At 33.3% G+C, this 10,820-nt stretch overlaps 1 protein-coding gene across 7 annotated transcripts; it reads right to left on the bottom strand.

The window, feature by feature from the left end:
• Positions 1-6,559: 6,559 nt before the first annotated feature.
• Positions 6,560-9,591, bottom strand: LOC137831006 (uncharacterized). Of its 7 annotated transcripts, none has more exons than XM_068638489.1 (8): positions 9,478-9,591; positions 9,267-9,351; positions 9,050-9,141; positions 8,196-8,315; positions 8,004-8,067; positions 7,619-7,705; positions 7,340-7,402; positions 6,560-7,060 (listed from the first exon to the last, which is right to left on the bottom strand). In XM_068638489.1, exons 3-8 carry the CDS (start codon positions 9,103-9,105, stop codon positions 6,983-6,985), a joined length of 468 nt encoding a protein of 155 aa, XP_068494590.1. In that variant the 5' UTR covers positions 9,106-9,141; positions 9,267-9,351; positions 9,478-9,591; the 3' UTR covers positions 6,560-6,982. The 7 variants fall into 7 exon arrangements, with proteins under 7 accessions (XP_068494590.1, XP_068494584.1, XP_068494587.1 ...); XM_068638483.1 differs by having other exon boundaries at positions 7,989-8,067; positions 9,478-9,589; XM_068638486.1 differs by having other exon boundaries at positions 7,989-8,067; positions 9,278-9,351; positions 9,478-9,589.
• Positions 9,592-10,820: the final 1,229 nt, after the last annotated feature.

Below are 10,820 nucleotides of genomic sequence, written 5' to 3'. Positions count from 1 at the left end.
AAACTACTTTAAATTTGTTTTCATAAAATGCTAATAAAAACAACCGGTTCATTTTCTGCATCAAGCTTAAAAACAATTTTATATTTGGCTGGACAAATTTTCCATTTGATTAATTCTTCATAGTCTTTCACTCTACCTTCAATACTTGCAAAAATCTTTCAAAAACAATTCACCCCCTCTGTTTAGCCCTATAACTCTAACAATTGGTATCAGGCAAGGTTCTTAAAAGTGATTCAAGTTTCGATCCTAAACCTTTTTTAAATGGCTGAAAAATACCTTTTGGGGAGGTGCTTCAATAAACAGGTCACCTCTATTTGTGGACTGAATATCAATTCTAGAAGTTAGAATGAAATATTTGTTGAATCAATGATAGAGGAATCTGAGATGCTATTGTAATGGCCCTTTTATTCCTATGCTTGAAAAAGATAAAGTTTTTCTGAAAACCTTGGTCCCAATGGACTGAGCTTGAAAGTAAAGAGCTTAATATGATTGCATTGCCAAGAACATCATCACTTTTGCTTTAAATTTGATGAATTTTTCAGGGTCTCAAATGTGCATCTGCAAAAGAGATGTGGACATCCTTGAGTTACCCATGAAGGCACAATTAATGTGAAGAACAACAAGGACAAAAACTGCCATAAAAAAGGTACAATACCAAGAATGTTAGTGAATTAATCTACAAACTACACTTGTTTGGATGTGGTAAACATGGACACATCAAGGCTGAATGTCCAAGCAATGTGTGCAAAGAGAAAAGGGGTTACAAGAAGTACAAGAGAAAGGCAAAGCAAGGGAGCATACAATGATGATTCATCTTCAAGTTCTTCATCAAGGATGATGAGGAAGCCAATCTTTGTTTCATGGCAAGGAAGAATCAATCAGCAGTGTAAGTTCAAGCTCTTCCATTAATGTTGAATTATAGCCAACTTCTTGAGGCCTTCAAAGAGACTAATGAAGAAGCTAATAGGTTGGCCCTGTTGAACATCCGATTGAAGGTTAAACAACTGGTTGGAAACAGAGTCAAACTTTGGAAGAATAGTTGAACAATTCAAAAACAGATTTGAAAGTTTGGAATGATTTACAAAAATTTTCTTGCAAGTGTGATTCTAGCTTTTGTGAAAATTGTGAATTACTGAAAAGAAAGTTCACTACCTTTTAAAACCATGGACAAGTTTTCCAAAGGCCAATCCAATCTTGAAACTATTCTTGCTTCTCAAAAATGTGTTTTTGGAAAGGCTGGGTTGGGGTTTAATCCAAACAGCAAGAACAAATCTTTTTAAAAACCCTTTTCAAGTTTTCTTTGGAAAAACAACCTGTTGTTTTGTCAAAATAACCGATTAAAATTGCTTCTACTGCATGAAAAAGGGGTCATACTGTTAGATTTTGCAGAGTAAGGAGGTTTTCAATTCCCAAAGGTATTTTGGAAATGGGTTCCTAAGGTTTCTAAGGTTCCTAAGGTTCATACTAACATCAGTGACCTAAATTCATAAGGGAACCAAATCTTGCTTCTTAATCTTTCTTTAGGTATCCTTGGCAATCAAGAATCACTTTTTGGCTTAAAGAATGACTGTTAAAGGGAAGAACATCAAAGCAAAGTCAATCTTGTACCTACACTTTTCAATTGTATATGTCTTGCAGGGTTCTTTGAATGTCAAGAGACATCCTTGGCACATGCATAGTGGTTGGGTCAAAAGAGAAAATTCAAGAATAAAGATTGTATTGTGTTTTTCATTTCTCAATTTTTGTAAGTGTGCCTTATATGACCATATGAACATCTCAAAGTCTTCTTTTTGGGTGAATCTATTGGGGTCTCTGAGCAAAGGTATGAACAAATTGCATACTGCATTTTTCATCAATTTAAAGGTATTTTTGGTTACGAAAATATTCTCTTTGCTGTCACAGTAAAAAAACCGATTGTTTTTTCTAAACAACCGATTGTTTTGCCTCTGGCACCTCTGTATAATGTTGCCAAATTTGCTTATGCATGGTTAAACCTATTTCTTTTTTTCAAATCTTGCTTTTGGAAAAATATACATTGAGTGTGCCTCAGAATCTGATAATAAAAGAATATATCCAGTTGTTTCCTTGAAAGCTCTATATCATTTTCTATTCTTGAAATATCAACATTGTTTGTACTGCTGGACTACTGTATTATCATTCTAATTTCTGCTTTGTACAACCCTTCTCATTGTCTATTGTGAGAACAAATAGGGGGAGAAGTTTATGCTTGATTTGGTTGTATAGATAACTTTAAAGCTGTCCATTATGTTGTTGCTATTCTGCACTTGAACACTTCACTTTTTTTGGTTTTTCTACTAATGTTGTATATGCAGAAAATTGTTTTGTGTGTGTCTTGTTATCTTGGTGCTATACTTGCTTTGTATATGCATCAATTCTATGTTGCAAACCTTTCAAGTACATGTGCTATGATGAAGAATAATCAAAGTGATGCTATTAATATGGTTCAAGAGCATACACCTTACTCAAATTCTTGACAAGTCAAAATTCATGACATATGTAAAGTAAGTTGTATATGTTGATCCTATGCTTTTGGCTACATAATACCAAATGAACTTCTAAACATTTTGAGGTAATGCAAAGGTATGAATGTATTTCATTATGCATTTCACATCACTTAGAAAGATGATTTGCCTTGAAAAAAAACATTTTCTTGCTGTCTCAGAAAAACAACCGATTGTTTTCACAAACAACCAATTGTTTTTCCTCTGACACTTTTGAATAAAGTTGTTATGAATTCTTATGCATGATTACAGCTGTTTCTTTTCTTTCAAAACCTATTATGCGTCAAATATGCATTCTTTGTTCCTCTAAATTAGATAATAAAGGGATATATTCTTTGTTTTCCTTGAAATTCAAAGCTTTCTATGTATGGCAATCACATTGGTGGTCATGGGTTAATGAATATTTATGTATGTGATTACATTTGGAGTCTTCATCTTGCTTGGGTTTAATATGTTGTCTGCTTGCGAGATATTGGGTTGTGTGTGTTGGAAGAATTGCTTAAGGATAAGTGGTTTTGTTATAGTTACTGAAATAAAATATATGTGGCTCTATAAAATCAGTTTCTGATTGAGCAAATACCATACCAGCTTCCTAGACAAAATTATATTTTGTTGATGGTTCAAAAGATTTGAGTGTATGGTACTTTAATTCTGCTGCTATCATAGCTCTGATACACCATAACTTTTTGCTGCAATCCTGATATGGTATCATAGGTTTGTTGCTGAAACGGTGCTGTCACACACACTGGTTTTCTGGTTTTCTTCTTAAGAAATGAGTTTCTTAAATTCTGGTTTTATCCCTTGTCTTACTCTATTTGTGAAGACAAATACAGGGAAATTTATGTGGTTTTCAATGTTGAACTGTTGCTACTATTAATTGTTTATAATTGTTGTTGCCTTACCTGTTGTTTCAGTCTAAATTTGCACCTCTTTCACATTGGGTTTCACACTGATTTTGATGGTTTTCTTTATGGAAATCACAGGGTGAAAACTGGTTCATTGGTACTAGTAAAACCTGGATATAATTGCTCTCTGGTACATTTATGTTTTGCAAGTGCTTTCAAATTCAAACAGATCACACAAGCAAACCAGGGATTTGTCTTCATCAAATAGGGGGAGATTGTTGAACATTGGCTTTGTTGTCTCCAAATCTATGTGGATTGCTTGAAGACTTTGATGATGGGTTTCTGATTTTAATCCTTTTGAAAAAGATGTGTTTTCAAAGAGAAGCAGAAAAACAACCTGTTGATTTCTCGTTTTAATTGGTTGTTTTTCTTTCAGCTTGTTTGAAGGGTTTTTTAAACTGTTTGACTTTGGTTGACTTTGGTTGACTTTGTTGTCAACCAATTCAGTCGATTGTTTCAAAAAATCAACCGACTATTTTTTGAAAATCCTTAACAAAATTTAGTTTAATTGATTAAATCTGTTTTGTTTGTTTTAAAACTGATCTGACTTTTGCATTAAATGTTTTTAACAACTGATTGGAGTATAAATAAGTGGTCATACGCTCCTGGTTGTTATGGATTCAAATTAACAATTTCAAAATCTATTTTTCCATAATTGCTTAAGGCTTTGGATTTTTTTTCTAAGAGTGGAATAAGACTGTTGTGTATTCTTTCAATCCAATTTGTGATTGTATTAGGTGTATTCCATTCCTTTCTCTATTTGATTTGTATTTCTGTAAAGAACTGGTGTTGCACAAAGTCAGAGGGTGTTCTGATCTGTGTTGCGTTGTAGCCAAAGGAATTGAGTGTTCTTGAGGGGTTCAAGATCACTTCTTTGGTGTGTGTGTGTCTATTTTGTAATCTGTTGTTGGTTACTGTTCTTGCCGGTTGACTTGGTCCCCGGTTGACTCTGGGAACAGGTTGTAACTCCGTCTGCCTCTGTTGGATTTTGCTCTTTTCCTGGGATGTTGGAACACGACTCTGTTTGAAATAGAGGGGGCCCTACCTGTGATTGCACTATGACGATTAAGTCAGTACTAGGCTAAGAAACAATAAATAAGTAAGCACGTAGTTTCAGTCTTAGAAACGGTGTACCTTTACCAAGGATTTCAAGTCCCTTTTATAGACCACTTTTAGGTTACTCCTCGTAACAACCCTTCTCTCATGAGAACCTTATCTCGAGTGAAAGTAGGTTTGATGGGAGGAGAACTTGTTACAATGTGCACAATCTTCGCACAACAACCGCACAAAATCTTCCTCCTTGGAGTGCACAATCTTAACAACATGGCCGCCAGGGTACCAACTCATGTACCAGCATCATGGAGCCCATCTTTTTACTGTAGGCGTACTAACCTTCACATATCATGCATGCAGCTTATCCCCTGTGGGCGTACTAACCTTCACCTCACTAGAATACTTGTTTTAATTACTGTGGGAAAATCAGGTTTAGGGTTACTATATTTTTTCTGAAGGGAATGCATGTGTTGATAAGTTGGCTAATTTAGGATTTATTCATAGAGAATCATTTGATTGGTATAGTAGGCTTCCATCTAGTCTGTTCTTAGAATTCTTTATGAATAAGTATGGTCTACCTATATATCATTTTTGTTAACATATGAGTTAATACTTTTTTCATGTGATGACAAATGATTGTTGTTACTTGAGGTATCAGCCTAGCTGAGATGTCAAGTTGCATAGTGAAGCCTAACATGAAGCTTTTATAAAAAAAATAAAAAATAAATTTTTTTGAAAAAGAGGCTCTAAACTTCAATAGAAATCAAAATCAATTGAGATTTCAAATTTGAAATTAAAAACGATTACCTTGTTTGTGTAAGTGGCCTTTCTTCGGTAAGTTTTGCAGCAAGTAGATCACCCCAATTTAGGCTTGCATGAGAGTAAAACGGAAATCTCAATTTTCTCTGTTTAGAGCAGTTTTAGGATTGTGTGAGAGAAGAAGGAAAACCTAGTTTCCTCCATTCAGAGCAGCTCAGGATGCGTTTACACTGTAAATGGAAAACCTAATTCTCCATTAGAGGAGCAACTTTAGGGTTGTGTAAGAGAAGAACGAAAACCTAGTTTCCTCCGTTAAGTCCATTCAGAGAAATTTTTTATTAGGCCAACTATCTTCCACAAAACCCCGAAGAATTGTCTTATGAGTGCCAGATGTACAATTTCTCGTTTTAGGAAAAACAAGTTGAATTATTTTTTCAGAAAACTGTGGTTGTGACTCGTGTAAAATCTTTTTGATTATGCTCTCTTCAATTGTATTAAGTATAGATTTGTCCACCCTTGAATTTTGCTGGAATCATGTAGACCACTTAGTTGATGGTTAGAACCTCTCATCAACTTTGTCTTCCCAAAGTGTAAAGGTTGATATATGATGGTTAGGCTTCATCAAATATAGGTAAATTCCCACCAAAGAAAAATGATGTTGAAGGGTGAATCACTTCTGTTGGTTTTTTAAAATATTAAACTTTGTCACATAAGTTACACTATGAAATTTTTAAATTAGTTCTTTAAATTTTCAAATCAAGTAAAATTTTAAACTCCATTTTCTCTCTCTAAATATATGTAGATATTATTGCTACTTTTGGGGATTTTTTTTATAGTTTTAGAAACTAATGCAAAATGTTATATACACTTTTATAATAAAAAACTGTTTTTTATGCATAACTATGAGAGTATAGTTGTATATTTATTGCTTGATGGAAGCAGTACAGAGTTGTTTTAAAGTTATTACAAGATGTAATGTTTAATAACTATATTATCAACCACAAATATGTTGTTGAAAAATGTTAAATTCTGAGTATCCAACACATATATATCACCATTGCAATTAGGAGGTTAGTTTCTCACTAAATTCATAGAGCACTCGTTATAAAAGTATACAATAACACAGCCATAACTCTTTTTTATACATAATAGAATATATGGCATATCAGAAAAAATAAATCCATCTTTTAAGACAAACAGTTTATCTTGTTTCTCAAAGAAGCCTCTATCCTTCAAGTAGTTGACAGAAAAAGTATGAAAAAAAACCCCAAATCTGCTGCTACATGTAGCACATATTAAAAACAATTAAGCTAATGCACCTTGTGGAAAATAATCACTTACTTCCTAAACATAGCATAAACAAGTGTTTGCATAATATCCAATGTTTGATAACTTAACCGTAAGACATTTTTAGGGTTTGATGAGAAACTTCATGCAGATTCTCCTCTAGAAGTTGGAGAACATAAACAAGTATCCAATGTTTGATAACTGAACCGTAAGACATTTTTAGGGTTTGATGAGAAACTTCATGCAGATTCTCCTCTAGAAGTTGGAGAACATAAACAAGGAAATACTAAGATGCCAACACAAGGGAACAATGAAAAGTGCCCGAGAAAGACTTCAACCAAATAATATTGACACTTAGTTGTGAAATTGTGATGATATACTGATAGATCAAATAGGTAGAGTGTGATGAGGTGTAGCTCTTCAACATGTGAAACATAAAACCCTTCTGCTGGAACCTTACTTTGAATCTGATGACCACATACCGTGTCGTTTGAAGAATTCTCTAAATCCATAAGCACTCAAGTCGTTGTGGAACTGCAAGTGCATAAAATTAAATTGAAATTGGATAAAATATTACAACATCTCATAGATGCAAGTGAGTACACTTTGCATACACTCATTGTAAGTCACAAGTTTTCTAGTGACTTTATGGTAAATTGTTAGTCTTAGTAACTTTGCATACACTCATTATACTTCTTTGTTTGAGAGGAGTTAAAAATTCAAAAATAATAATAATCAGTAATAGATATCAGTTAGCCTGAAAAAGGATTCTCAAGGAGGCATCTAGACTTATTGAGAACAAAAACAACTTACTGGCAACACTTTCACACTGTATTTAGTAATATTCGGATCGGCTACCCTTCCCTGTTTATCTGCCTGTATAAGAGAACACAAGTCTCAAATTACAAAAGGATTTACACGGGGTGGTAGTCAATGATCAGATTAACTATGAATAGAAACCATATTACTGCTGCTGAATACATTCTTTCTGATAAACCATTCCATTAAAAGAAAATTTTATGTAACTTTTCCGGTAGGAAATTTATGCAGTGAAGTGATGAGACAGTGATGAATAGGTAAGGAACACCATACTTGTGTTGGACTGTGAAATATTTCAATGAATGGATACTCCTTCTTTTGCCGAGTAATACAAAACCCAGGATATTTCGGACATTCAACCTGCAAAGCACCAGAACAAAACCCTTTCACAAAATGCACTGTAACATGCTACCAGAGTGCACAGAAAATACATAGACCAATCCCAAGAAAATAATAATAATCATGCAATAAAATACAAAGAAAGGAAAACTGACGAGATGAACTGTCCTGTGAGTATATGTGTTTGTGTTTTTGTGATTCTAGTTCAATCTAATGAGACAGATGCTATGCTTCACTATGAGAGATGTTATTGATACGATTGCAAACAACAGCGTGAGCACATTAATTACGAAAAATAACTTACACGCATAAATTTTACATGAGGATAAAACTCAACAGCAGCTTCTTCCAATACTTTGTCAAGATGTCGTGTATAATTCCCCCTGCATTATCAAATAACTAGTAGTTATTAGTTATTACTAAATCTTTTCACTTTTCCTTTACATTAAAACTAAAGTCAAGTTGAAATAGGGGGAACCGAATAAGAATTCAGAAGCTAACTCCAGATCACCTGATGGTGAATGCAACAACCACAGGAAAACCTTCATGAAGAAGTGTGACAAACTCACGCTCAGAGGTAAAATGAATAACCCTGGATGGTCCAAGATCCTTTGGATAACCAGTATAGTACCTTAAGTTATCACAAATATTCCAAGAAAATTAACACCTTACAGTAGAAAGAGAATCAGATCGGGCAAAACTATCACATGAAAAAGGCATTATGAAAGTGTGCCATGCCATAACAACACACCTATTTCTAGAGTTTATGCAAACTACCGTACCATAGTCAATCCCTACTGAACTTCATTAGTAATATATGAAGATTTGAAATTAGCTTCCAAAGATTTATTGTCATGATTGGAAAAAAGGATTAAATTTATTTTTGGTATCTCAATATAAAGATAAAATAAAGAGACATAAACGAACTTTTCAATAAGCCAACAGAAATTATTAAATGACTCAGTTATAGCACAAGGAGTCACTTGGCAGAAAGTACATATTATACCATGAAGAAATTAAAACAGAGTCATCCACTCTCAGAAAACCCAAATAGAACTATATAATTCACCTACTACCCAAAACCTTTTTTGTACTACAATATGCACTACCCATTAAACAGCTTAATAGCGTAAGCGTGCAAGGCTTCCCCCAAGTTCCCGAAGATGATAATTTTATAATTTTAAGATGATAAAACATGATTTCAAGATATGTTTTGAGAGAACAAAAATGTATTTTATTCTTGAAAATTTTATGACTGAAATTGCTATAATTACACTACACACTATAATAAATAGGATTAACAAAAACCTGTCATATACAACAAGTTTACACTGGCAGTTAAGCATCATATGCAGGAATTCGTACTTGCAAGTCGAACGGAGATGACTGATCATCCGATCAAAAAATGATGGATCCTCCATTACACAGTGAATGCAACAGGCTAAACTATCCAGTTCCTGCAAATAAATACATGTTACTGACAGACTACATTAATTCCATGTTAAAAAAACACGCTTGAAGCTACAACACTAGCTCAGGTAATCAATTAAGCACGCAAAAATCATGAAAATGCACTATCAACCTCACTAAAACTTTTCTTGCTTAATTTGTACTATGACCACAACTCCTTATATACAAGGATTCAGTTGAAGCATTTTATCGAACACCTACCGGGCATTGCACTGTGTAAAGCTCAAATATGAGAAAAAGTAAGGAAAGAAAACAAAGTGGAATACAGAAACATGAGTGAAATGAAATTTTTCTAAGTTAATTGGAAATTTAAATTCTTATACCCTCCTTGCGTCACTTTTCCCCCACCCAAAAGGGATTTGGACTATATAATAACCCTGATGAAAAGATTGTGCTATTAGCTTTTATATATTTTGTTTTATGTTTTTATTGCAACCTGCACAACTCAGCAAGTCTTATTGGGTCTGAATGTCAAATTTGGGAGCTTTCATTTCTTGCACCCCATAATTACTAACTTGAACCCCCATAATTTTTAAAACAATGTTTTACCCTTTATAATGGTCACTGTTGGATTACCTATTCTGAAAGTATAAATTGTGTGAGAATTGATTTTATTAATGTTTTTATTTTCTACCAACAACAGGTTAGAATAATCGTTATAATTCAATTTTTCATTTTAAATACACAATAAATGAAAAAAAGAGATTCATAGTATGAAAAATAATGAAGAAAGTCAAAATAATATTAAAATTAAAATTAAAATTTATATTAACATTTTTTTCTTATTTACATTAAGATTTGCTTGGCATGTACTGGTCGGACGTGCTCAGGGCTCGACCCGAGCACTTATGCATATTATTCTAGCCCAATTAGTTTAAGAAGGTAAATACTTAACTCGACACAAAAAAATAATAAGTCTAATGATTTGTTAAGAATCAACCAAATGGCTAGCAAAATATATTAAACAACCGAATAAATAATTGAATCAGTTAGGCACAAATATTTACTCTAAATTTGATTAAAATAAATCGTCAGAGATAATGCTTTACCAACATTCCTAAAATAAAGGGAATATATTAACATAATATCTTTATGGTTGTTAACTCCTAAAGGGAGGTTCTACGAGTACTATAAAAGGGCCTCAAGACTCTAAACAAAAGTAAATGTTATTCCATACACTAGATACTATACTCAGAGTTATATGCTCTCACTGACTTGATCGTTAGAGTCTTGTTAACAGGTGGAGCTCCCCTCATTATGGATTTCAAGCATCTCAAAGCAGCAATAGTGGAAAAGAAAAGTTGGCATAGAATCCACCACCAAAACCTGATCCAGGTCAGCCGAAAAGAACATCCACCAAAACCTGATCCAGGTCAGCCGAAAAGAACATTTGGCGCCCACCGTGGGACAGGTAAAACTGATCTTGCTAACTACCCGTGACACAAATGATTATTACCATTTAAATTTGCGGTGATATTTTAAATTTGTTATCATATTATTATAAAAATCACATATGTATTTAAATTTGTCATCATATTATTCTGAAGATAACATAAATGATTATTATCACTTAAATCTGCTATGATATTTTAAATTTGTTATCATATTACTCTGAAAATCACATATGTATTTAAATCTGTCATCATATTATTCTGAAGATAACATA

Source organism: Phaseolus vulgaris, chromosome 6 (genome assembly GCF_000499845.2).
Source record: "Phaseolus vulgaris cultivar G19833 chromosome 6, P. vulgaris v2.0, whole genome shotgun sequence".
Taxonomy (NCBI): domain Eukaryota; kingdom Viridiplantae; phylum Streptophyta; class Magnoliopsida; order Fabales; family Fabaceae; genus Phaseolus; species Phaseolus vulgaris.
This window is presented reverse-complemented; position numbering and strand designations above follow the sequence as displayed.

Bases quoted from the DNA above. Each gene is read 5' to 3' on its own strand.
- LOC137831006 (XM_068638483.1), bottom strand. From the start codon at position 9,105: ATGGAGGATCCATCATTTTTTGATCGGATGATCAGTCATCTCCGTTCG. The intron at 8,316-9,049 runs GTACGAATTCCT...TGATAACTTAAG, and splicing joins CATCTCCGTTCGACTTGCAA to GTACTATACTGGTTATCCAA. The intron at 7,403-7,618 runs GTATGGTGTTCC...TCTCTTATACAG, and splicing joins TATTTCACAGTCCAACACAA to GCAGATAAACAGGGAAGGGT.